The following is a 27266-nucleotide window of genomic DNA, read 5'->3' as shown; positions in this document are numbered from 1 at the left end:
TATATATTTGTCTTCCAAGGTAAGGATGATGTCAGTGTCAATTCAAGCTCCAGCTCTGTTTTATTTTCCATGCTCCTGCTCCAGCTTGACACAGTCTGGGAAATAGTTGACTACTGCTATTAGTAAAGTATAGGTTCTGGTCAAAGATATAATTGGTTTATATTTTAATAGATGCACTTCTGGTATAAGAATTAAGCTCTTCATTTCTTCTTTTAATGATTCATATATTAATCTAAACTTATTCAAGTTCTGCTCAAAGGTTTTCTTGCTATCACACAACCAATTAGCATCTTTTCTTGGCTTTTTTTTTTTTTTTTTTTTTTTTAATAGAGTGTTCTTGTGCCCAAGAAGTGTTGAGGTCGTCCCAAAGCATTGCCACATACACACTGATAGGGCCTCTCGCTCCTGTGGACCCGCTGGTGCGGGATGTGGCAGGAACTCTGGCTGACAGTTTCAAGGCAGCCGCTGCAGTTATCAGGCCTGTCACCGGTGTGTGTACCTGCAGGTGCTGGAAGCACGTGAAGCTTCTTAGGAAGCGCTTGCCGCAGTGTTTGCTCCCGTAGGGCCCGCGTGGAGTAGGAGATCGAAGCTGAGGAAGAAGACGGTAACCGCCCGAGGCATGCGCACGGCGGCGCTAAGTGCTCGCTGTGGGAGTGGCCGGCGCCCCTGGGCACACGCAGTTGCTGGGTCTGGTTGGATGGAGCGCCGCTCCCACGCCGACTTCCCCTTGGAGCACTCATACGGTCTTTCCTGTGGAGGAAATGCATCCTCGGGTGGATCTGGAGGTCACGTGAACCTTTTTTCCTTTGTGGGTTTGCCCATTTACTGCTTCTGTCTCATTTAGGACTGAAAAACTTTTATTCGAGGTCTGCATAGGATTGCTATAAGGGGTTTCACTTATTCAGGTATTTCTTGCTTTTGCTTTAAGGCTAGTTCTTTTTTTTTTTTTTTTTTTTTTAGTTCTTAGCCTCCACATCTTCAACCTTAGATTCTGATCTGAAAACATACAAGAAATTTGTCAACCGGTCCTTGTCCTGGGGGAGAACAGGATGAATCAAGTGAAATAAAAGTGTAATAAGCTTGAGGGTTGGTAAAGGCGTGCAAGGGATCACTGCCATAAACTGAAGGAAGGGGACAGAGCGAGAACCTATCTCAAAAAACAAAAAAAGAAAGAAAATAAAAAAGAAAGGACAAAATATTCTGTTGAAGCTGAACACTGAATCATGAGGAGCCACTCTGGATCCTGACTCTGTGGACCCCTTACTTTCATTCTTTGCTTACGGCTGTAGAGTTAACAAAACTGACTTTTTAATCCCTGAACGATGGCATGTATATATAAAATCTAAATGCTAAGATTTAGGAATCGCTATTCCCAACTGTCCTGTTGACTGCTGAATGTTATCTAGATGTCCATGACTGAAAGAGGCACATTAATTCCCTTCAGCACAGATGCTGGGACAAATCATCAATGAACTGAAACCAGAAAACCACATATTGACTCAAGCAAATATATGTTGAACCTATGGCATGGACAAAAAGGAATTTTTAAAAATATGGATATAGTTTGCTGGTAATTCTTTTTCTTCACATCCTGGACTTAAGGAAGCCCAAGAGTTGGGGAGGGGAGCTGGTTGGTTGAAAGGGAAATAATACAGTTTATATAGTTTCACCTGGGGTCAAGGAAGAACATCAAAAGAAAATCAGGCAGAAAAGCTAACATTTATGAGAAGCTGGGGTTTGAGGTGCAGATTGGCAAGTCTGAAACTAAAACAAGTTTGGTGGGGAGGTAAGGATATCCAGGTGAAACCTGAGATTTGTCAATTCAGGCATGAGAGCTAAAGGTGAGATACAAGGCAGCTCACATTTTTATTCTAGGGCCAGAGGACTGGGAGTAAATGAAAGATTATAGCTAGGAAAAGGAATGTAACAAAATTAGGCAGATGTGAAAGGCGAAGTTGTAATTAACAAAGGAGATTCTACAGAGTAGGTCCTAGTTATTTTCTCCCCAGTGCATAGGAAGAAGCCAACAGGGAGTCTTTTAATGTTCTTTTCTTTCTTTGATGCTTATATTTTCTATATCTTGCTCTTTCCCTTTAGGGAGGTACCTGTAACACAGAGAGAGACTAACCCAAGAAAGGCAGCAATCCAACTGTGAGGGACAGTACACAGGGTTCTTCACATGGTCCTAGAGCCATGGTTGAGTCTAGAATTGTGTGTAGTGGCTATGTAATCGTGTGTACACATTTACATGCTAATGTGAAGGTGTCTTAAGCACAGATCACACATTCTCAAAAGGTCACATCAACACTCTTATGGTAAAGGCTATAGTCAATTCTATCCTGTCTATGCTGAAACACAGACTAAATGCAGGCCACTCAAATGATAGGACAAACAAGAGGCCGAACACACTTTGTCTCCAGAAGGAATGGGTAGATGTTGGTTCTGCCCACATATCTTCATTCATTCATTTAACTAATAAATATTTTGTGTGCATCAACTGGGCATGAAAAGAATGGATAGAGTTTTAATGAAAGGGGAAATGAATAAAAAGTGGGCCTGAAGATTACTTCTATGTCTCTAGCTGGCAATACTTCCATCTCAGAAGAAACTCTACTTCTCACCAGTCTTTGGAAAGGTACATGGTTTTTGAGGTTCTCATTTACTTGGGTCTTTATGGGCTGCAGATGGATGACTAAGCATGCCTTCCCTGCCCTCAAAGATAATTTTTCCTTCAAGATTATGTCGTTTTTATGGAGATGGGCTGGACCCTGAATCAGTAGGTTTCTGTAGAAATTATTATGAGAATTAGGGCTAAATCCTTAGAGAAGAGATTGCAGGACATAGAAAAAACAGTGTTTCATTAGGCCATTCAAGGGCTGCAGGGGTGATGTTTGAAAGTTGAAAAGGGCCGGGTGCAGTGACTCATGCCTATAATCCCAGCACTTTGGGAGGCCGAGGCGGGTGGATCACCTGAGGTCAGGAGTTTCAGACCAGCCTGGCCAACATGGTGAAACCCCATCTTTACTAAAAATACAAAAATTAGCCGGAGGAGGGTGGCAAGTGCCTATAATCCTAGCTACTTGGGAGGCTGAGGTGGAAGAATCACTTGAACCTGGAACGTGGTGGTTGCAGTGAGCCGAGATCCTGCCACTGCACTCCATCCAACCTGGGCGACAGAGCGAGACTCCGCCTCAAAAAAAAAAAAAAAAAAAGTTGAAAAATGCAAATAACTAATAACTTCAGCTTGGCTCAGTAAAGACTGAAGTTTCTAAGAAATAATCTCCTCACCACCAACCTGTCAGTGCCCCTCGATCTGGCTTTATACCTCCAAGCCTTCTACCTTCTCACCCGCTGTCTTAATCAATCAGTCTTTCTCTTCTACGTGGCCAAGCAGGTCACAGCCTCTTCTCCTTGCATAGCTGTTTGTTGTACCTCAGGGAAGTGGCCACAACTAGGACTTCACTTGTTCTCCAGATAGGTTGAGCCCTGAAAATTTGTAGCAGGTTCACTCTGCCTATAATTTTGGGATCTAGGAAGATTCCCATTCAGCATTTTATCTTCAGGGTTAGTCCTAATTTTTATAAAAAATGAAATTGTATAATAAATACACGTACATATACATATATGCTATATATAAATACACATACACACATATAACACAGGGTTAATATCTAAAATATAAAGAATTTCTACCCTCTGATAAGAAAAAGTTAAAATGCCTACCAGAAAATCAGACAAAGGATATGAATAAGGAATTCACAAATGAGGAAATGCAAATGGCCAATAAACGATTTAAAAAGATGTGTAGTTTCATTAGTATTCAAGGATTAAAAATAGAAGCAAGATACTTACACACTTAAAAGCTTGGTATATATTTAAAAGTTTGATAATGGGCAAGGATACAGAATAACAACCATACTGTGCTAGTGGGAAGATACACTGGCACAGCCAATTTGGAGGCAGTTTAGTGGTATTAAAATTTTAAATGCACATACGATGTCATGTTTTAATTCTGTCATTCCCCACTGTCTTTGAGAACTGGGATACTTGACATGGAAGCTGAGTGTGAGTGACAGCCTCTAAAATGTCCCCCAGTAATCCCACTTCCCAGTATTCAAGGCCTTGCATAATCCCCTCCTTTTTTTTTTTTTTTTTCAAATTCTGACACACAACTTTTATTTATTTGCTTATTTTTGATTAAATGTTTGTTACAGGCAACCTGGGGATAGCTTTCTTTTTCCCTTTAAACCAGCTATAGAAAGGTAATTGATTGTGCTTAGTTCTCAGAACTTCAGAAACAACATAATAGGTAAACAATTTCTTAAAAGAAGTATTCTAGATAACAGTAAATGGGATTCTTTCAACAATATACTCTGTTGCAGTGAGAGATGATTTTTCTGAAGAATCCCAGACCTCACAATATTCTGTATATTTCCTGGACCCTTACACACACACACCACACAAATATCGTAAAATCTTGATCTCACATATATAAAAAGGCTCTATAAATGATGGGAAAAAGTGAAAAAAAAATAACAGCATACGTCAAAGAAATACAAAATAGGCATGTGTTAAGACTATACCAGAAATTATAGAAAAACAGACTTTTAGTTAAATACCTTTACGTTATTACAACAGAACTGATGAAACCATAACTTTGATAACTGAGAATTATGACTATATCCTTTGCTTCAATACTTTTGCTCTAAAATGTGACCATAAGTAAAACATATGTACATAAATTCTTTCCATGAACAGCTTGATTGCAGAAAACCAAACGTATTTTAGACATATCTTAACTAAATACTGAACTATTTCAGTGCCTTCAGTTACAATGTGTTGCTCACACTGGCACCACGTGGAGACTGATAATCTAAAAGAATAGCATTAAGTGTTATTCAAACTGGTCCATAAACATTCTCAGTGGTTGTTAGATTCTCAAATTTGAGGATCATAGTCCTAAAGGTTTACAAGTTTGCTTAGCTGTAATTGCAATTCTAACCTGCATAACATAATGTAACTTAAAATGTTAGTCCCTCCAAAAAAAAAAAGAAAAAAACCCCAAGACCTCTTTATAAAAAATCATCAAATTTATCTGATGATTTCTAGTTTCGTTTTTAAACTGTAGCTGCTGGATAATTTTTGTAAGTTAAAATTCATTATTGGGGTATAGAAAACACTAATAAGCTGACAGTGAATTAAATACTAACAGTGAATAAAATTACTGGACCATGCATTTATAAAAGCCATATTTAATAGTAAAACATCCCAGTTATACTAAACTGAAAGAAATATCCTTTAGTTCCTTACTTCCAATTACAGTACATTCTCATTTTGAGATAATTTATCCTCTTTCACCCAATTACTACTATGCCCAACAAAATGTTTCCTAATTTTGTACCTTTCTTTACCACTTATGAAGTATGACTTCACTGTTACTCATTAAGAGTTCTTTAAAAGAAATTTGAAATTTAAAGTTTCACTTTGAACCTGTTTGATCAGAAAGTATTAAATATCACTACCACATGAGTTAAAACAAAAAATGGAATTAAAAAAGCGGTATCTATGTAATCAGCAAATTACTTGATAAGACATTTTAACTATTTTACAGTTCTGCTTAGCACAAGAATAAACTGGTTCCAAGGTACTACCATGTTTAGCATTTTTACTGCAAGCTCTAAACCATAGTATTACTCCTCTCAACAGGCTATCTCTAAGAAAATGGCAGTGTTTGAAAGTACAAAAAGTGTTCTATCCAATAGGTGGTATTCTACATAGTCAAGGTAAGAGGATTCTTTATAAAATTACATTTCAAAAAATGTGGCCGGGTGCGGTGGCTCACGACTATAATCCCAGCACTTTGGGGGGCTGAGGGAGGCAGATCACAAGGTCAAGAGATCGAGACCATCCTGGCCAACATGGTGAAACCCTGTCTCTACTAAAAATACAAAAGTTAGCTGGGCATGGTGGCCCTGTAGTCACAGCTACTCGAGAGGCTGAGGCAGGAGAATTGCTGGAACCCGGGAGGCAGAGGTTGCAGTGAGCTGAGATCACGCCAGTGCACTCCAGCCTGGCAACGGAGCAAGACTCTGTCTCAAAAAAAAAAAAAAAAAAAGCAAAATGTCTTGATAATTATGAGTTGTATCAAAGGCTAAAGTAAGAAAAATGCAGCAAATAGAAGCACTTGTTGATTAATATTATTCTGAGAAAGTCAGAAATGATTCTAAGAAGCAATGATAATAAAAGACATAATTAATACCTTATAGCTCTTTTAAGACAAAGCACATTTTTCACCTCAGACAGGATAGTTCTGACTTTTACATTCTTAACTTCCTTTGTCCAAAACAGGACCCCATTTTTTTCCTTTTTTTAAATTTATTATTATCATACTTTAAGTTCTAGGGTATATGTGCATAACGTGCAGGTTTGTTACATATGTATACTTGTGCCTGTTGGTGTCCTGCACCCATCAACTCGTCAGCACCCATCAACTCGTCATTTACATCAGGTATAACTCCCAATGCAATCCCTCCCCCCTCCGCCCTCCCCCTAATAGGCCCCGGTGTGTGATGTTCCCCTTCCCGAGTCCAAGTGATCTCATTGTTCAGTTCCCACCTATGAGTGAGAACTGAGGACATGCAGTGTTTGGTTTTCTGTTCTTGCAATAGTTTGCTGAGAATGATGGTTTCCAGCTGCATCCATGTCCCTACAAAGGACACAAATTCATCCTTTTTTATGGCTGCATAGTATTCCATGGTGTATATGTGCCACATTTTCTTAATCCAGTCTGTCACTGATGGACATTTGGGTTGATTCCAAGTCTTTGCTATTGTGAATAGTGCCACAATGAACATACGTGTGCATGTGTCTTTATAGCAGCATGATTTATAATCCTTTGGGTATATACCCAGTAATGGGATGGCTGGGTCATATGGTACTTCTAGTTCTAGATCCTTGAGGAATCACCATACTGTTTTCCATAATGGTTGAACTAGTTTACAATCCCACCAACAGTGTAAAAGTGTTCCTATTTCTCCACATCCTCTCCAGCACCTGTTGCTTCCTGACTTTTGAATGATTGCCATTCTAACTGGTGTGAGATGGTATCTCATTGTGGTTTTGATTTGCATTTCTCTGATGGCCAGTGATGATGAGCATTTTTTCATGTGTCTGTAGGCTGTATGCATGTCTTCTTTTGAGAAATGTCTGTTCAAATCCTTTGCCCACTTTTTGATGGAGTTGTTTGTTTTTTTCTTCTAAATCTGTTTGAGTTCTTTGTAGGTTCTGGATATTAGCCCTTTGTCAGATGAGTAGACTGCAAAAATTTTCTCCCATTCTGTAGGTTGCCTGTTCACTCTGATGGTAGTTTCTTTTGCTGTGCAGAAGCTCTTTAGTTTAGTTAGATCCCATTTGTCAATTTTTGCTTTTGTTGCCGTTGCTTTTGGTGTTTTAAACATGAAGTCCTTGCCCATGCCTATGTCCCGAATGGTATCACCTAGGTTTTCTTCTAGGGTTTTTATGGTTTTAGGTCTAACATTTAAGTCTCTAATCCATCTTGAATTAATTTTCATATATGGAGTAAGGAAATGATCCAGTTTCAGCTTTCTACTTATGGCTAGCCAATTTTCCCAGTACCATTTATTAAATAGGGAATCCTTTCCCCATTTCTTGTTTTTCTCAGGTTTGTCAAAGATCAGATGGCTGTAGATGTGTGATATTATTTCTGAGGGCTCTGTTCTGTTCCATTGGTCTATATCTCTGTTTTGGTAACAGTACCATGCTGTTTTGGTTACTATAGCCTTGTAGTATAGTTTGAAGTCAGGTAGCATGATGCCTCCAGCTTTGTTCTTTTGGCTTAGGATTGTCTTGGCAATGCGGGCTCTTTTTTGGTTCCGTATGAACTTTAAAGCAGTTTTTTCCAATTCTGTGAAGAAACTCATTGGTAGCTTGATGGGGATGGCATTGAATCTGTAAATTACCTTGGGCAGTATGGCCATTTTCACGATATTGATTCTTCCTATCCATGAGAATGGTATGTTCTTCCATTTATTTGTGTCCTCTTTTATTTCACTGAGCAGCGGTTTGTAGTTCTCCTTGAAGAGATCCTTTACATCCCTTGTAAGTTGGATTCCTAGGTATTTTATTCTCTTTGAAGCAGTTGTGAATGGAAGTTCATTCATGACTTGGCTCTCTGTTTGTCTGTTACTGGTGTATAAGAATGCTTGTGATTTTTGCACATTGATTTTGTATCCTGAGACTTTGCTGAAGTTGCTTATCAGCTTAAGGAGATTTTGGGCTGAGATGATGGGGTTTTCTAAATATACAATCATGTCATCTGCAAACAGGGACAACTTGACTTTTTCTTTTCCTAACTGAATACCCTTGATTTCTTTCTCTTGCCTGATTGCCCTAGCCAGAACTTCCAACACTACGTTGAATAGGAATAGTGAGTGAGGGCATCCCTGTCTTGTGCCAGTTTTCAAAGGGAATGCTTCCAGTTTTTGCCCATTCAGTATGATATTGGCTGTGGGTTTGTCATAAATAGCTCTTATTATTTTGAGATACATTCCATCAATAACAAATTCATTGAGAGTTTTTAGCATGAAGGGCTGTTGAATTTTGTCAAAGGTCTTTTCTGCTTCTATTGAGATAATCAAGTGGTTTTTGTCTTTGGTTCTGTTTATATGCTGGATTACGTTTATTGATTTGCGTATGTTGAACCAGCCTTACATCCCAGGGATGAAGCCCACTTGATCATGGTGGATAAGCTTTTTGATGTGCTGCTGGATTCGGTTTGCCAGTATTTTATTGAGGATTTTTGCATCAGTGTTCATCAGGGATATTGGTCTAAAATTCTCTTTTTTTTGTTGTGTCTCTGCCAGGCTTTGGTATCAGGATGCTGTTGGCCTCATCAAATGAGTTAGGGAGGATTCCCTCTTTTTGTATTGATTGGAACAGTTTCAGAAGGAATGGTACCAGCTCCTCCTTGTACCTCTGGTAGAATTCAGCTGTGAATCCATCTGGTCCTGGACATTTTTTGGTTCATAGGCTATTAATTATTGCCTCAATTTCAGAGCCTGCTATTGGTCTATTCAGGGATTCAACTTCTTCCTGGTTTAGTCTTGGGAGAGTGTAAGTATCCAGGAAATTATCCATTTCTTCTAGATTTTCTAGTTTATTTGCGTAGAGGTGTTTATAGTATTCTCTGATGGTAGTTTGTATTTCTGTGGGGAACAGGACCCCATTTTAAATAGAGTTCATTTGAATAGAGTTCATAATATAAAGTCATTTTTCCCCATAGGATGTTTACATTTCAGTACATAAACTGATGTTTTCATTCGGTACATAAATTACTAAGTGGGAAATGACTATGTCAGTTATAAAGAATTTGTACCATAATAAATGCTAAATACTGATTTACAATAACTGTCAATAGAAACCTATAAACTCCTACACCCAAGCCTAAAAGTTACTATAGTATTGAGGTCAGAATGGACCTGATTCTTCCATTTGGTCAAATTTCATTTACTAAGTAATAATGTCAAGAAATCCAAAGAAGAAACCTTAGTGGGTCCTTCCAAAGCTGCATAATTTTCCAAATGATTTCCTCTGGTTGCAGAGCCTGTTCAGTCCTTCAATCCTTTTTCAGTCGTTTCACTTTTGCATGTTTTCTTGACGTTTTTGTTTCTTCTTTTGCTTCTTCCCCCTGGCCTCAATCATCTTGGCCAATTTCCAAGACAGTACAACACTTGCTAGGAACAGTGGAGTAAGGGCCAAAATAACAGTTGTAAGGAAGCCATATGGGTCCTTTGCAGCCCATTCCACAACAAACTCATACCAAGCCTTTATATCAAACATCTTCATAGCAGTCTTATGAAAACTGGGGGCCAGGTGCAGTGGTTCACGCCAGTAATCCCAGCACTTTGGGAGGCCAAGGTGGGTGGATCACCTGAGGTCAGGAGTTCAAGACCAGCCTGGCCAACATGGTGAAACCCTGTCTCTATTAAAAATACAAACATTAGCCGGGGGTGGTGGCACATGCCTGTAATCCCAGCTACTAGGGAGGCTGAGGCAGGAGAATTGCTTGAACCTGGAAGGCAGAGGTTACAGTGAGCAGAGATCACGGCACCACACTCCGGCCTGGGCAACAAAGCAAGACTCCCTCAAAAGACAAAAAAAAAAAGAAGAAGAAGGAAGGAAGGAAAGAAAGGAGAGGAGAGGAGAGGAGAGGAGAGGAGAGGACAGGAGGGAGGAAACCAGGGCTTATGCTTGAGTAGTGATCTCTAACTTTGTCCTGGTATTATTAGTGACTCAATCACAATTTCAGATGACCCTTGGTAGTCTGTTTTTTTTCTATCATACACATCGGAGAGATAGTTTAAATTCCTATCAGGGCTGCTGACCCATGGGGGCCACGTTCACCCCTTCCCCTTGGCCTTGGCAAGAGTGGGCCCCTTATTGCACAGAGAGGAGGGTCCTGTGGGATCCTGGGTCGGCCCTGCCACACCTTGCTCGGCCACCATTTCTGCTGGGCACCAGGAGAAAACCATGGCAGCCGCAGCCACCAGCCTCTCCTCCATCCCCCCCCAACACCCTCCTTTTAAATAACTTGCTTCTAATTAATAGAATACAAAATGTTGAAAGGATGTTACTTCTGTGATTAGGTTACAAAGAAAATGGTGACTTCTGTCTTGCTAGCAGATGCTCTCCCTTGGGGATTTTGACAAATCCAGTTGTCATGTTAAATAAGCCTATATGACAAGGAACTGAGGATTGCCTATTGCCAACAGCCAGCATGTAACTGAGGCCCTCCATCCAAAAACTCCTAAAAGGGTTTGTTGATTTCTGACAACAATCATGTGAACTTAGAGCTGATCTCTCCCCAGTTAAGCCTTCAGATGAGATGCCAACTCTGACCAACACCTTGATTTCAGTCTTCAGAGACTCTGAAGCTTAGGACCCTGCTGAGCCATACCTGGATTTCTGACCCATGGAAAGGATAGTGTGCATTGTTTTAAACTACTAAGTTTTGAGTTAATTCATTATACAGCAATAGATGATGATAATACAAGAGGAGATACAAATGTAAAGAGAAGTAAAAACTCTGTAACTCTGAATTAGAAAGAAAAATAAACAGGCATACACAGATACATATCTCCTAGGTCTTGCTATTGAAAAGGCTTGGAAACAATAACCAGCTAAGCAGTGAGCCTTTGCAAGTGTTCAATTTGTCATCTTGAAATTCCATATCCCCATAAAGAAATCAGGATTCCTGGGAGAAATGGCTGAATCCAGATCGGAGGCAAGAAATGTATGGCATGAGACTGAAACATCTTGTCATATCATAAAGCAAGGGTCTTCAGTCAGAAGTACTCAGGTGCCAAGTTGAAGACCTTCCCACTTGAAGATGGGAAAATTTGAGCCCCAGTAAAGATAATGACAGCGAAGAGTTGAAACACTTCAAGTAGGTTTATATCCCTGAGTCTGTAATTATTCTTAAAAAAAAAAAAAAAAAATTGGTCACCATTGGAGAATGCTAGAGAGCCAAGTATTTTGAAAACACATAAATAAAGGGAAACAAGTATTTATCCTGCCTTTTCCACATGAACTGTACAACTTGGTAACCACATAGATGATAAGAAAAAGTTTCTTTTAATGTATTAAAATAAACTTTTAATATATTACAAGAAACATTACCTATGTAGCAGGGTGCCTCATGCCTTGGCTGCCTATGAGCTGTGTGACCTTGGGTGAGTGACTTAACCTCCTTGTGCCTCAGTTTCCCCCTCTTTAAAATGGAGTTGACTACACATTTAGATCATGTTTGGGGATTAAATGAATTAATACATGTCAAGCAACTAGAATAGTGCCAGGCATACGGTGTTTCAGAAGTATCTATTATCATTGTTATATTTATTCCTAAAATGCTGGCATTTATCCAACCACAGTTCTTGGCACCCCTTGCACCATACACCTCCAGTCACTCCTGGGCTTTAGCCTGGAGCCCAATGTGCATCCCCACCCTGCATCACCCCACTCACCCTAGGACTCATAACTCCACTCACCATGGGACTCACCCTGAGCTGAGCCAATCTTTAACAGAGACTCTTCCAAAGCCCTTGGGCACCTTGACATCTGGGAAGTCCTGCACCACTGACCCACCTTCTGTTGCCTCCTTAGGTGGCTTGGAGAATATTTCATGTCATTAACTTCCTCACTTTGAGCCCATCTAGGGCAAAGAGGCAAGTGGGAGACTTTTTTCCTTATTCCCCAAACATCCTGGGACCTTCTATTTAGTTCTTTTCCAATTCCTAACCACTCCGGATCCCACCCCACCTCAATACACCACTTGCCCCACAAATGGATTTACATGCTTTACCTGTATTGCTTTACCTCCTGAGATTTCTCTCCTCACCCACCTAACCTTCGTGTCTTTCCACAAGAGCACAGAGAGGTGAAGTAACTTGTGCACAGTCACACAGCTAGATAGTAACAAACTATAGCTATGCTATGCTACCAAGCAGCAAACTTAACTGTGTCTTCACTTTCCCAGCCCTTCCTTCCCATGACGCTGCACTTTCCCAATCACTGCCCAGCCTCTCACACCTGACCTGCATTAACGCACCTGCCCTACCAGAATTCTATTCGTTTCTTCCTCTTGTATACCAACAGGTTATCCCCCGCATCCCCTCCCTCCAGTGCTTTCAGGGCACAGCTACTCATTCAAAATAATTACTCAATACCTGTTTATGTGGCATCACGTTTGGCTTCTACATAAGGAAAAAAAGCATAATAATTACCCAGGTTGGAAAATAAAATTCCAACAAAAGAACACTAGATGGGGAATCATTCAGTCTTGAATGCAGACCTTTGCCACCTCACAGGCATGTGACATTGAGCAATCACTTTTACTTCACTGTGCTCAGTTTACACAATAAACACGTATGGCAAACACCTGTGCCTTCCTCTTCTAGGTTGATTGTGAGAATCTGTTGACAACCTCAGTGGGAAAACTTTTTATTCCATACCTTAGCCTTTGCACTGGCTCACCTCTTCCTGGAACATCCTTCTTCTAAATAGCATCGAGCTGACCCCCACTTCACCTCTTCATCTTAGTTTAAATGTCTCCTCCTCAATGAAGCATCCCTGACCCCGCCTGCACCATATAATGAAATCTTACTCCTCCTTACACTGCTCCACTTTCTTCTGTTTCAAAAGCACTTCATTACCTTCTAATATACTACATAGTTATTATGATTATTGTCTATTATTTTTCTCTCCTGCTAGAATGTAAACTTTGTGAGGGCAGGAACCTTTGTCGGTTGTGCTGATGTATCCCAAGTTCCTACAGTGGTACCCACTGGCCTAACAAGTGCCCCATGGATGTTTGCTGAGTGACAGAGTGCCCCCATCCACAGTCTGAGCCTCCCTTCTTTAGGTCTCTTGGTGCTCCTCTAATTACAGGGGCACTGAAAATCCTTCTTGTTACTGTTAATGAGGCCAAATGCAGGAAGTAGTGGCATCAACTACTACAACACTTTGGACCAGATCAGTGAAAGAGAATCTGGAAAACAACAACAACAAGAAAAAACAAACAAACAAACAAAACCCAAACATTCCCAAATTCTCCCTTCAATTTTCTCTTTACTACAGGCATGCCCATTCGGGCCCTTTTTACGTCCCTGTCTCTCCCCTCCTCCTCTCTTACTCATTTGGGATGTCCCTCATTCCCTAAATGTTCCTCCTTCACCCTTTTGTCTCCCATTTTGTGGCTTTTTCCTCTGTGAGTTTACTTTGCTTTTCTGAGTAGGCAAGAGAGAAAGGGACTGAGCACTGGGGTTGGAGTCACAGAAGGACCACGCCAGGCTTCAGTGTTGAAGGTAAGTGTGGCATGCCGTAGCACCCTATATGAGGAAACCTCAGCTGGGACCTTGTTGCTTTGGCCCAGAGCCCAAGAGAGGACTGGGGGTGTGGACTGGCAGGTCTGCATGGTGCTGGTAAACATGCAACAAACAGCCCCTTCCCCTTCGCCCTGCGAGCTCATGCAAGAGGCGCAGAAGCTCTGTAGAAGTAGCTTTTTCCTAAAGTAAACATTTATGGGTCCTGTTTAGATTGCCTGGATAAACATTTAGCTCTATTTGCCTATTCCAGAGCAGAGGACGCTGCCGTGCTCTACAAACTCATCTCAACCCACTTGCCCATTGCACTTCACAGGCATCTCAGTCCTCTTAGGGTGGGACAGGCAGTAGGTCAGTGAGGGGAGCACAGGTTTAGGGACTACCTACTGATGTAGAGGTTGCAAGTGGAAGGATGGAAAAGAAGCTATTATTTGCTTGGTGCCTCTAGCATATTAAAAGGACCATACTAATCCTCAGGGGAGTCTGGGACCTTGATACTCAAAGTGCATTCCATGAACCAGCAGCATCTGAGGCACCTAGGAGCGCATTGCTCATTTAAAAGGCAGGTTCCTGGGCCCCCTTCTGACCTTTTAATTAGGAATCTGCATTTTAACAAGATCTCAAGTGATTTGTAGGTATTATAAAATTTCATAAACACTATTCCAGAAAATCTGAATTCAGCTAATTGCTAATTGTTCTATTGACAAATAAAATAGTAAGTGACTTTTAAAGAATCGTTTATGGTTCCTAAGCCATGAGGAAAAAAAATACACATATATATGTATTCTTTAACACTTTAAAAATAAACTTCAAAGACAAAGATTTAGGGCAGAACAGTTTTAAGCTGAACTTTTATTTCCTCTCTTTTGAAATATTCTGATTTAGTTTTTGACTGTGGAGAAAAGAGTAACAATGTCAGCAGAGGCATTTCATATCCTAATTTTAACATGATACTTAAAATTCTACCTACATTTGCTAAATGGTATTATTTCTTATGTAAATCATAATGTACATTTATTGAGAGCTACATTTTAAGTACAAGTTTGTATTTATTTAATCTTATGTACCCTATGAGGAAGGTACTGATGTCATCCTCTGCTTTACAGATGGGGAGACTATAGCAGAGCAGCATTTAGATAAGTTGCCTAAAGTCCCACAGCTCACAAACAGGGAGGAAGGATTTGAACTTGGTGCCAGAGCATACGTTTAACCCTGACAATAAATGTCTGAGCATGTTGGTCTCCCTAGTAAGCAGCAAGCTGCCCAAGATATCAGACTTTTCTTTATAAAACTACTTCAATGATGCGGCTTGCAATGGCACTCAAAGTTGCTGACCAACCCCCCAAAAAAGAATAATGCGGACATAAAAGGCTATGAATTAAAGAGGTACCTTGTGAAGAATAGAGATTTTAAAGTATCATCTTATTATTTGTAACAAAAATGGAAAACTTACATACAGTAATGACCGGCATTGAGAATTTGATATGAATCATCAACATAGTTATGTTGATATGTATATACTACATACTATGTTGATGATTCATATCAAACTCATTAACATGATATCAACATATATATTGATGATTCATATCAAAAACATGAGTTAGATATGAAAGGAGACATAGATTTCTGTTTTTTTTTTTGAGATGGAGTCTCGCTCTGTCGCCCACGCTGGAGTGCAGTGGCGCGATCTCGGTTCACTGCAAGCTCCGCCTCCCGGGTTCACGTCATTCTCCTGCCTCAGCCTCTGGAGCAGCTGGGACCACAGGCGCCCACCACCACAGGCGCCCACCACCACGCCTGCCTAATTGTGTGTGTGTGTGTGTGTGTATTTTTAGTACAGACGTGGTTTCACCATGTTAGCCAGGATGGTCTCGATCTCCTGACCTCGTGATCCGCCCGCCTCGGCCTCCCAAAGTGCTGGGATTACAGGCGTGACCCACCGCGCCTGGCCGAGACATAGATTTCTAAACCATTAAAACTATAGGTTTTATACCATGGATAATGCTGCTTACAGAAGCTATCTATCAGATTCCTAGGGGAGACTATAGCAATGATTTCCTGTGGGAATGTGGACGATTCTTATTCCCAAAAACCTCATGTTTGTTTAAAACATCACTCTTACAGAAAAAGATGCACCTCTGAATATCCTTTGATCTTAGCCAATCTTTTTTTAAAAAGTATACATAGATACTGGTCTTTTAGAATTGTTCAATGTTCAGTATGCTCAAAAACAGCCCCTCCATAACAATTTATTTCCAGATAAGATTTGGTCCCTTTAAAGGAAATCATTAGAAATGGACCAAAGGATAGGGAATAAGAAGGCCACCCAGGAACCCCCTACAATCACAGTCACCCACACAGGAGGCACCAACACCTGGTTTGTAGACAAGTGGTTCACTGCAATGCAAAATAAATTTTATATGAACAGAATAAGCCACTTGAAAATCTTACTTTCCAAGATGGCCCCATTTAGGGGTCTGAGGGTCCACAGAATTAGTCCAGTTCTACTGGAACAGTACAGATTCTAAAATGCCCTAATAAGGTTGCAATGATGACTGAAGGCTTTCCCAAACTCATCACACTCATGTTCTCTCTCCAGTGTGGATTTTCTGATGTTTCTTAAGAAGGGTCCGCTTACTAAAGAATTTACTGCACTGACTGCACTGATAGGGTTTCTCACCAGTGTGGACTCGGAGATGCTGGAAAAGCCCTGCATTCTGAATGAAGGCTTTGCCACACTCACGACACTGATAACGCTTCTCTCCAGTGTGTATCCTCTGATGCTGAACAAGGCATGAGCTGAGAAGGAAAGCCTTTCCACACACTTTGCATTCATATGGTTTTTCCCCTGTGTGGATTCTTCTGTGTCTAGTGAGGCCATTGCTGGCACTGAAGGCTTTCCCACACTCCTTACACTGATAGGGTTTCTCTCCAGTGTGGCTCCGCCGATGTTCATTCAGGCTTGACCTCCGGCTGAAGGCCTTCCCACATTCTTCACATTCATATGGCTTCTCCCCAGTGTGGATTCTCTGGTGCTCAATGAGTACTGAACTCTTAGTGAAGCTTTTCCCACATTCATTGCACCTGTGGCATCTCTCTCCAGTGGAATGTCCCTGCTGCTTTTCTGCCCTGCTGTCTTGTTTACAAGTTTCTCTGTACTTAGAATCCAAAGATACGTCTCTTTGGAGTCTGCTATCCCCCAAATGCTCCATTTCTTTTAAGATTTCTTGCTTTGATGCCAACTCCTGGTTCTCAGGTATACTTTCACCATCTGGAATAATAAATGGACCAAACAATGTAATATCTTTCCTTTATGAAAGAACACAATTATAGGATGGAAATAGAAAGATCCATATCAAACAGACATGTTCTAGGAATGAAGAACTGCCAGTTAAGGAGGGGATTGGGTTAAACAGGGATGTTTAAGCTAGTAGAGTAAGGGGTCATCAGCACTGCTGAAACGTCTGGAGGGAGCACCCAGAGGCTCCCAAAGAGGATGTACACAAGCAGGCACTATATTATATTCATTACAAGGCAGGCACTGTTCTAAGTGTTTTACATATGTTAATTTATTAAATCTGAAATGACTCTGTGACTGACGTGCTATGACTATCTCCACTTCAAATATGCATAAACTGAAGACACTGGGAGGTTACCTAACTTGTCCATTGTCAGAGAGTTATTAAATGCAGCGTTTAAATTCCAACCCAGGCAATTTAGCCCCAGAGTCCACAGTCTTAACTATTGCCCTCTATAGACCCGCCAGAGATCTCCTGAAGGGACCTGTCAAAATCCTTACCTTGTTCTTGAAATTGGTGGAGGTGAAAAGATTCATATTTGAGCTGTGTCACCATAGGCTGAAGCTGGATGTCTGTTGGTTCCTGCTTGACCTTCAGATGTTCCACCTCCTTCAAGAGCACTTCAGAATGTCCATGTTCATGGTCTAGAGCCTGAAGGCAGGTAGGCAGATTTGGTTCATAAGAGGGGAATTATAGGAGTCCAAGCTAATATGAAATGAAAGATATCACATGGAACTATATGAAACATTTTCTAGAGAGATGTCACAGTGGAAGGTCCAGAGTTTAATTCCGTATCCAAAAGCAAAACAGGGAAGAGTGGCCCAATTTAGTATGGTGGTTTAAAATAAATCCACCAAGTAGAATCGAACTGTCCACCCCCAGCCCCCTGAATGTGGGCTGTACTTGATAACTCAACTCTACTGAATAGAAAGTGAGGCAGAAGAGATGGTATATAACTTCTGAGTCATAAAAAGCACTGTGGCTTTTTCCTTTCTCTCTCTTTCTCTCCTTCTCCTCTCTGGAGGAAGCCAGCTGACATGTTGTGAGGGCACTCAAGCAGCCCCATGAAGAATACCAACATGGTAAAGAACTAAGACCTCCTGCCAATAGCCGGTGAGTAGCTGAGGCCCCCTACCAACAATTGTACCAGTGAACCATCTCGGAAGTGGATCCGCCCACCTGAATCTTGTCTTCAGATGACTGTAGTCTTGGCCATTAAGGTTTAGGGGTAATTTGTTACACAACAGAGAACTAATACATACAGCTATAGCCAACCAACCTGTGTCACCAAACCCCACCTTTCATTTAGTATTTAATGTCTAGAAGTCCATCTTTGTCCTCTCACCTGGTTCCCTGGCTCACTAAGCTCTTGTTCCAGATCTTCGACTACAGCCACAGCCTCCTCCCCACTCTCTGGATGATGCTTCCGCACCCAGGCCTGGAGCTCCTCGGGCAGGATAGTCAGGAACTGCTCCAGCACCAGCAGCTCCAAGATTTGCTCTTTGGTGTGGATTTCTGGCCTTAGCCACTGACGACAGAGTTCTCGGAGCCGGCTCAGAGCTTCTCGGGGACCAGGAGTCTCTTGGTAACAAAACTGCCTAAAAAGTTGTCGGGAGGCTTCTTGGCCAGAAAAGTTGTTCACTCGAAGGTGGGCTTGTTGATCCCAGATAGGGTCTTCCTCCACTTTCACAATCTTAAGATCATACTGTTCCTCTGTTGAAGCCATTCCTGGGGTTAATTTAGAAGGCTTACTCTGGCTTTAGGTGAAAGGATAACTGTGATTTAAAATTTTCTGATTTAATCTTCCTTAGAAGACACCTGATGATAGAGCATTATATATTAATGGAAATAAATCATAAAGTAGTGGGGAAAAAAGCAAAGTATGGAAATATGAATGGTATTCTATCATTTATGTTAATACAATGTATATATAGTTACTGACTTACATATGTTTAGCAACTGGGAAAAGGCTCTTCCAGAGTATGTTAATGGCCTCAATTCTTCCCCCTTCCCTGTAGCCATGTATTAATATTTTGCAGTGCCCTTCCATTGTGACACTGAATTCAACAATATGACTTGATTTTGCCAGTGATATTAGCAAATGTGATGCATGCAGAGGTTTGAACAGTACTTGTGTAACTGGCTTTGCTTACTCTTGCCCTCTGAAATTGCCAGAAGAAGGATATTTTTTCAGATGATAAGAGACATGTAGAACAGAGCCAGATCACCCCAGTGGAGTAGATGAGACCATCCTAGATTAGTTGATAGCCAGCTAACTGCCAGACATGTGAGCAGGCCTAGCCTAAGGTCTGCAGAGCTGATGAATGCAGATATATAAATAGGGCCTGCCCACCCTAGGTAAGCTATGCCCCATATACTCACGTGCTATACATAAGTTTATCACTATATGCCACTAAAGTTTTGTGGCTATTTATTATACCACATTATTATGGCAACAGATAACTGATATAGAAGGGTGAACCTCTGGGAAGGAGAATTAGGTAACTGTGGAATAAAAAAGCAAGAGCTATTTACTTTTGAGCACAGACATGATGCTAAAAGGAAATGCTCATTGCAGCATTTCATATTTCAGATTTTCAGATTAGGGATCTGTTAAGTTTAATGCAAATATTCCAAAATCCAGAAAAATCTGAAATCCAAAATACTCTGATCCCAGGGGTTTTGGATAAGGGATACTCAGTCTGTAGAAGTGATTTAAAGGCCTGGGCAATATGTTTATATGGTAGATTTAAGAGGAGAATAGGATATATAAAACTAGCTATAATATCAGATGATTAATGCTATAATAGAGGCCTCGCCAGAATATTCAGGGAGTAAAGAATAGAAAAAATAATTTCTGAGTGGGTATGGAACATTGAAAGAATATGACTTAGGGGCAAGTACATTTGAATTAGGCTAAAATCATGAACAGGAATTTATCAGGCAGAGAAAGGAAGGGATCCGCCATCATAAATCAAGCAAACAACATGAGGAAAGGTATTTAAGGGCACACACGATGACGATAAGGACAGGCAAAGCTGAACTATAGAATATGAGTGGTGGGTAAAAATGTGAGAGATGAGGTTAAAAAGATGCATTATAGGGGACAGAAAATGGCCTTCAACTCTAGGCTAAGACGTCAGACTTTACTATATGGAACACTGAGAGGCATCAAGGCTTTTATTTCATTGTCATGGTGTTAGATCTGCATTTAAAAAAAATACTGAGTAAGATTCAGGATGGAAATGGTAAGAATATGTCGCAGGGTTGTGGCCTTTTAAGTTGGGAAGTTTAATAGTAGTTATACTGATACAATGTTGACTTTAGTGGTGTAATTTAAGTTTTATCTGACTTTTGCCCAATGCTAATAGAATCATTAAGGTCTGAGAGCACTTGACAGTTTTTCAGTTACACTTTATTGGGTGAAAATGCATTTATTCTATTTATTCATATATTATGTGTCTGTTAGGTGTCTGGAATAGTGTTGAGGTGCTTAGTTCAAAATGGTGAAAGGAAAGGTCTCTACCTTTATGGTATTTACCGTGGGAAAGACAGACCTTAATAAAATATTCACATAAAGTTATGTTACAGAATTGAGAATTTGAAGAGTTACAAAGACCATGGCATTTATTCTTTGTCAATGTCCAAGGCGAAATGCATATCTTTTTACTCCTTACTGTATTATCTGGTAATTTGGTTTGTTGAGTCTTCAGTTCAGGAAAACTGAAAGTCTGACAATTTCTAATTATGAATTTGCATTGGATTCCATTATTATTAAACATGTAGCTTCTCATGGCCTTAGGTTTATAGTCAAAAATTGTTCTGCAAATATGGGTTCTGCACTTTAATGCTATTGAGAAACCATGGAAATGCAGCTGGCTCTTTTTATTTTGTTTTTTTTTTGTTGTTGTTGTTTTGTTTTGTTTTCTGGATCACTACAGGCAATCTCTCACATACCCAAAGCCACAGGTGGAGTATTCCTCCATCAGTTGTATTCTTCTCCCCACAATTGGTGCTTAGGATTTACCTCCTGGTCTTATGCCACCATGAACTGTCTTTATCCTTAATGCATAGCACAGTGCCTGGCCCACTGTCAGTGCTCCATAAATGTTTTCCAGGCAAATAAATATATTCTCCCCTCCTATATCCCCTTTCACTTCATCAAGCCATGGTAAGGACAGGGAAGGGAACACAGAAGGGAAAATATACTCTTTCTTCTTGTCCTCCAAACCACCCCTGTTCCCAGGATGTATATGCATTACCCTATGTTCCCCAGTCCTCCTATCTCTTCCTATCTCCTCTCCCAAATTGCTACAGATTACAGACACTTCTTATTTTTAAAATGCCTAGAGGACTTACAAGTCTGGACTTGCCAAAAAATTATGAATGCATCTTCAATGTTTTGTTTACCTGATTTATTTGATTAAATGCAAATTTGGTGTCATCTGATATCCTAGCAGGGACCAAATACTTGATAGACATCTGACGAATTAAATGGAATAAGCTATTTAAAATCATCTTTAGTGAAGCACTGCAGTACAGTGAATAATGTTCATATCCTGTGACCTCTCTAAGCAGTAATGACCATAGCACTCCTCTTATAAGTGTTGTGATTATACAAGGTAATGCATATAAAAAGCTTAGCACAGTACCTGGCCCATAGCAATTATTACATAAATATCAATGAGCAGGTATTATTAGTAAAGTAGAATTAGTAAATTGAATATCTTCATTTCATAGAGGAAATAAACCCAACAAAATAAAATATTGACGTCATGTGTTAATACTCAGTGGACAGTTGAAAATACTAGAAGAAATATTCAACAAAATCCAGGACAGAGAGTGACCAGTGGTGACCTCCCATTTGTGTACTGAAGCCCATCTCTAGATCCCACCAGGGGTATCCCCCTGAATATCCCAACAACAGCTCAAAAGCAACATTAAAAATCGGATTCATTTTTCCAGGGTGATATGAAACAGGCCAATTTATGACTAATTACCAATTGACTCCAAACATTTGGCATTGGAAGATGATATATAAAAGGGGATAAAGAGAAAGATATGGCCAGCTACAAATACAAGACAAAAATCTCAGTGGACCAGAAACAGAAACACAGAGTAGTTAGTGGAGTTGATGCTGTGGGCTAACTGACTTGACTGCAGAAACAGTCAAAGACATCCTAGAATTCAACTCCTGGAGGATTCAATGTGGTATGTCTCAGGTTGTAGGGAACCAGGCTCACTGTTTCATGCCAGGGCATGAAAGGGGGATAAAACAATAAAAGGCAGTTGACTGCTGACTCAACTTATAACTTTATCAGCAACTAAGGCTCAGGAGGCAAGGGACAAGGAGAGACTCATTACTAGTAACTGATCCATTTACTTGCTCGTTTAGTCAGTAAGTGTTCATTGAGCACTCATAACATATCAGGTACTTGGCTGGGCACTAGGGCTACAATGGTGAAAAAGATGGGACCAGGCCCTGTTTTGCTGGAGTATATATTTTAACAGGGAAGACAAACTGAAAATAAAAGCAACAACAAAATTAAGTAAGGAGGCAAATAAAATAATTATGAGTTGTGATGATTACTTTGAGGAAAATAAACGAGGCACTGAGTTACCAAATACATGTAGCCTATTTAGATGAGGTAGTGGGAGGTGAGGTAACATTTAAGCTGAGCCCTTAAGTGCAAAGGAAGTGAGCCATACAGAGTAGGGATGAGGGAGGGGAAGAGCACTCTGGACTATCCAAAGGCCCTGAGGAAATGCATGCTGCCATCAAAGACAGGAAAGGAGGCTGGAGTGTCTACAGTCATGTGGGAGAAGAGTGGCAAAATATTAGGCTGGCAAGACAAGCAGGAGTCAGATCATGTAGGGCATAGGAGTTAGGATTTTATAAATGCAATAGAGAAACCACTGAAGGCCTTAAGAAAGGAAGTGACAAGGCTGAATTTTGTACTGAGAAGCTCTGCTACTGGATGGAGAATGAGCTGAGGGAATGAGGGTAGAGGCAAGAGTAGAAGAAGAAAGCAAGAGTAGAAGCAGAAGAGGCAAGAGTTGAAAAAAGGGTAAAGTGGAGGGGGTGAAGGCTATTGCACTGAATCTGGAAAGACTTCCACTTAGTTTAGATGTTACTGTACACATGAAAGGAGAAACAGCTTAACCTTTGTAAAAGCAGTTCAGTCACTGGACAATCAATTTATGGAGCTGTGCTAAGAGCTGGGAATACACAGGTGTTTACAGCTCATGAGGATATAATTACAATACAATAAAATAAAAGCCATAATTTGAAAAATGTATACAAGGTATACTCCTGGAGAAAGTGGGAGAGCTCATCCTAAATACAAGATTAAGTTTCTATGCATTGCCTGTAATCCACAAAGGAATTCATTTCACAGATATTTACTAAGTGTCTATGAGGTGTCAGACAGCAAAGAGTGAAACAGTGCAGAGTTTGATGTGTCCCCATTGTCCTTCACTGAAATAAAAACATGGCAGAAAGAGCATAAAAGAGAATGTTTTCATTCATGAGAACATTATCTCATGTCAGCATAATTAGCAACAGCAACAAAGAGATCATGTAAATCACAAATCATCTGTGTTGTAAAATACATCCCAAAGGATAACCAAGTACGATGACAAGAAAACAGAGGAAGAATTTAAATACCATGAGGAAACAGTCAAATCAAAAATTGGGGATGCACTACAGGAAGACTGGAAGAGCCTCCTTTTCAACAAGGCAATGGGATGGGAGGAAGGGAGGCAATGGGATGGGAGGAAGGGAGGCAAAGGGTAAAATTGCCCTAGATTAAGACTTAACTACATGCAGTGAGTGGTCTAGGATTGGATGCTAGTTGGTACAAACAGGTGTAAAAGACATCTGTGGGACAACAGGGGGTGGAGGGATTTAAACATGAACTAGGTGTTAGGTGAAGCGCCTACACTTAGTTGGGTGTGCTAATAATATTGTGGTTATGTAGGGAAATGTCCCTAATTTTTAGAGATGCATTAGAAACTAGAGGTGACAAGTTATGAGGTTTGTGGTTTTACAATATTTAAAGAAAACATTATATGCGACAAGCATTGCATAATGTTGACTTATTAAATTAAAGTTACATGTATACAGGAAATAAGGCTTTTGAATAAGGCTTTTGACAGGGAGCGAGGTCTACCCCTTCTCTACCTCTCGACCTCGGTTTCGCTGCTAAAGCTCCGCCCCCTCCAGGGGTCTCTCCCACCACCCTGTGAAAGGAGCTATCTAGCTTGCCTTAGGTAGACAGCAAGGGAAGGGTCCCTGGAGAGCCCGCCCCCGTCCATGGGTCAGTGTCTCATCTCCACATAGCATAAAACGCAGCCTGGGAAAACAATTCACGTTGCAGACACCGATAAGGGAACTAGCACAGGGTGTTGTGCCTATAGATATGCCCACGGCTGCACAGATAGAAAAACCTCGGGCCGTTTGGATAAAAACTTGCACAGAACCTCCAGGTCACTCAGATAAGGGAACAAGGCCTGGCACATAATGCCTTTGTCCTTTGTATAGTCAGCAGGTTCCCAGGAAAAGTTTCTTCTCCTTTTGTGGGTATGGGCACGGTGGGCTCTGGTAGGTTCCAGCGGGCGCTCTACTTTCCTCCAATAGCACGATAAGCCCAGCTTCTGTGAATCATCGCCTCAGCCCCTGATTGGTCCGGGCCAAGCTTTCACTTCAGATTCTGATAGGTCCTGGGCCAAGCTAAGCCGCTGCTATGAATCATCATTTCAGTTCCTGATTGGTCCCGGGCCAAGCTCAGTCAAGCGTTCGCCAAGACAGCCCGCAGACTAAGCGCATTCTCCTTTCCAGGCCACAAAAACCTCAGAACGGGCTCCATAGTGGGTACTCCCGGTCGGGACCCCTCTCTGCTGGCAGAGAGCTTTTTCCTTTCGCTTATTAAACTTTCGCTCTAACCTCACCTTTTGTGTCTGCGCTCCTTAATCGTCTTGGAGGCAGGACACAGAGCTCCGGACGTTATCTCAGACAAGGAAAGGCTGTTTAACCTTCCAGATCAGGGGCGGGACTTTCACCTACTCCGGGACTTAAGGCCAGTGAATGTGTAGGGGCGGTGGTCACGCCTGCGCAGACGTTCCCTCCCCGCCTACTCCGAGGCACAGACCTGAAATGTTCCGGGAGCCTGGTGGGTCGCGACCAGGGACCAAGACTCACCTTCGGGACACCGGGAAGCTACGGAACAGGTGGCGGGGCTGCAGCACCCCAATGACCGATCAACCGCAAAGGCCGGAAATGCGTCAGCCGTTCTGAGCCTACTGGCTGAAGCCAGGCAACTCCTTCCTTTCTAGGAATTCCAGAGGTGGCTGCATCTTGGTGACTCCCTTATTGCAAAACCCGGGACCAAAAAACCCAGCGGAGAAATGCGGCGAGGGATTTCTATGGGGAGCGGCCCCCAGCATTTAGGAGCTAGATGGTCATCGAGACGCAAAACATTAGAGCCGGAAGGTGTTAGGAAGATATAAAGGAAGAGAGCGAGTAACAGGAGGCAATTCTACGGCCAAACAGGTTTATTCACAGGAATAAGCCTGCGAAGAGTTCCAGTCAGGAATCTGGCTGATACTCTGATCGCTTACAAGCTGAGACTTTTATAATAAAGTTCCTATTGGGGAGGGGTTGGGGAAGTGCTGGCCAGTTGGAACTGTTTGCAGACTTTCCAACTGGGGACAGATGTGGTTAGGGTCATTAGGCTCTGTTGCCGTTAGGGCTGTTATGCTCTGTTGAAGCTGAGGGCAGGGTTAACATTTGCTTTGTTTCTTGAGAACACAGTCATCATCAAGGTTGTAAAATGGCATCACTATTGTTAGTCCTCACAGAAGAGACTTCATACTTTTTCTGTCTCTAATACTTACCAATGCTTCTCCTAGTCTGTCCACTTCCTCTGGTCTCTGACATCACAAAGGGGAGATGGTAATGGTGGGGACGAGAATACAGAGTTGTTTTTGTTATGGTCTTGTTATTTTGTGTTTTACTCTCAAACCTCTGTCTTCTGGAATCCCAAAGTCTAGAAGAAGAGCGTGTAAACAAGTAACTACGTAAAACTGATGCATGTGAAATGAAGTAAAATAAAATCAGTGCTTGTAAATCGATGAGGATAGTCTCTGGAACATATAAAATGCTAAGTACGTATGTAGGAAATAAATGTATGTATTAGTTTGAATTCGTGGCATGGAAGAGAGAGGAAAACTAATAGGGCAAAACAAGAAGCAGCAGGAATCTGCCAGTGTACGCTGGAAAAGGAGCAAAGGAAATAAATTTCTGAGAGAGAGAATCAAATGTACAAAAGCAGAACTGGGGTAAGATCCTTTGGTACATCCAAAGAACTGGGCTGATCAGCATGACTGGAGAGTGGAATATGTGGCAGGGGCACCAGCTCTTACTTTTTTTGGATCCCTAACCAAGGAATTTGAGCAATCTGATCAAATTTACATCTAGAAATGTTACATTGGCAGCCATGTGGGGATGGACTGTAAGGAAATGAGTCTACAAGCAGGGAGACCAGCTAGGAGACTACCACAAGAATCCAGGGTAGAGAGAGTGAGGGCCTGAATCAAGGCAGTAGCAATAGAAATCGAGAAGACAGATAATACATGTTAAGAGGTTGAATTGATTTTTTACAATTCATTCATTCATTATATAGATTTCCATTGAATGCTATCTTTGTGCCAAGGGCTTGCTGGATATAATAATAATGAAGGACACAAGGTCCTCATCCTCATGGGGTTTGTAATGTAATGAAGAATACAGACAGAGGGAGATCCAGTTTATACAATTCAAGAGAACCTATTTGAGAAAAAGAATTCAAAATTACAAGTACAAACATAGGTATGAAAATGGAGATTTAGGTCAGGCGTAATAGCTCACACCTGTAATCCCAACACTTTGGGAGGCCAAGATAGGAGGATCTCTTGAGTCCAGGAGTTCAAGACAAGCCTGGGTGACATAGTAAGACTCTGTCTCTACAAAAAATAAAAAATATTAGCCAGGCACAGTGACTCATGCTATTAGTCTCAGCTACTGGGG

The 27266-nt window shown here is 41.1% G+C and overlaps 2 protein-coding genes across 2 annotated transcripts; both read right to left on the bottom strand.

The window, feature by feature from the left end:
• Nucleotides 1–9654: 9654 nt before the first annotated feature.
• Nucleotides 9655–9858, bottom strand: LOC111525912 (small integral membrane protein 15-like). Its single transcript, XM_023191573.2, has one exon. It carries the CDS (start codon nt 9856–9858, stop codon nt 9655–9657), a length of 204 nt encoding a protein of 67 aa, XP_023047341.2.
• Nucleotides 9859–16105: 6247 nt separating this feature from the next.
• ZSCAN31 (zinc finger and SCAN domain containing 31) lies at nt 16106–25475 on the bottom strand. The gene is made up of 4 exons (XM_023191572.3): nt 25401–25475; nt 18546–19018; nt 17701–17851; nt 16106–17172 (listed from the first exon to the last, which is right to left on the bottom strand). Exons 2-4 carry the CDS (start codon nt 18924–18926, stop codon nt 16484–16486), a joined length of 1221 nt encoding a protein of 406 aa, XP_023047340.1. The 5' UTR covers nt 18927–19018; nt 25401–25475; the 3' UTR covers nt 16106–16483.
• Nucleotides 25476–27266: the final 1791 nt, after the last annotated feature.

Source organism: Piliocolobus tephrosceles, chromosome 5 (assembly GCF_002776525.5).
Source record: "Piliocolobus tephrosceles isolate RC106 chromosome 5, ASM277652v3, whole genome shotgun sequence".
Classification (NCBI taxonomy): Eukaryota; Metazoa; Chordata; class Mammalia; order Primates; family Cercopithecidae; genus Piliocolobus; species Piliocolobus tephrosceles.
This window is presented reverse-complemented; position numbering and strand designations above follow the sequence as displayed.

Bases quoted from the DNA above. Each gene is read 5' to 3' on its own strand.
- LOC111525912 (XM_023191573.2), bottom strand. From the start codon at position 9,858: ATGTTTGATATAAAGGCTTGGTATGAGTTTGTTGTGGAATGGGCTGCA.
- ZSCAN31 (XM_023191572.3), bottom strand. From the start codon at position 18,926: ATGGCTTCAACAGAGGAACAGTATGATCTTAAGATTGTGAAAGTGGAG. The intron at 17,852-18,545 runs GTGAGAGGACAA...ACCTGCCTTCAG, and splicing joins TTAGTGAGCCAGGGAACCAG to GCTCTAGACCATGAACATGG. The intron at 17,173-17,700 runs GTAAGGATTTTG...TTATTATTCCAG, and splicing joins CCACCAATTTCAAGAACAAG to ATGGTGAAAGTATACCTGAG.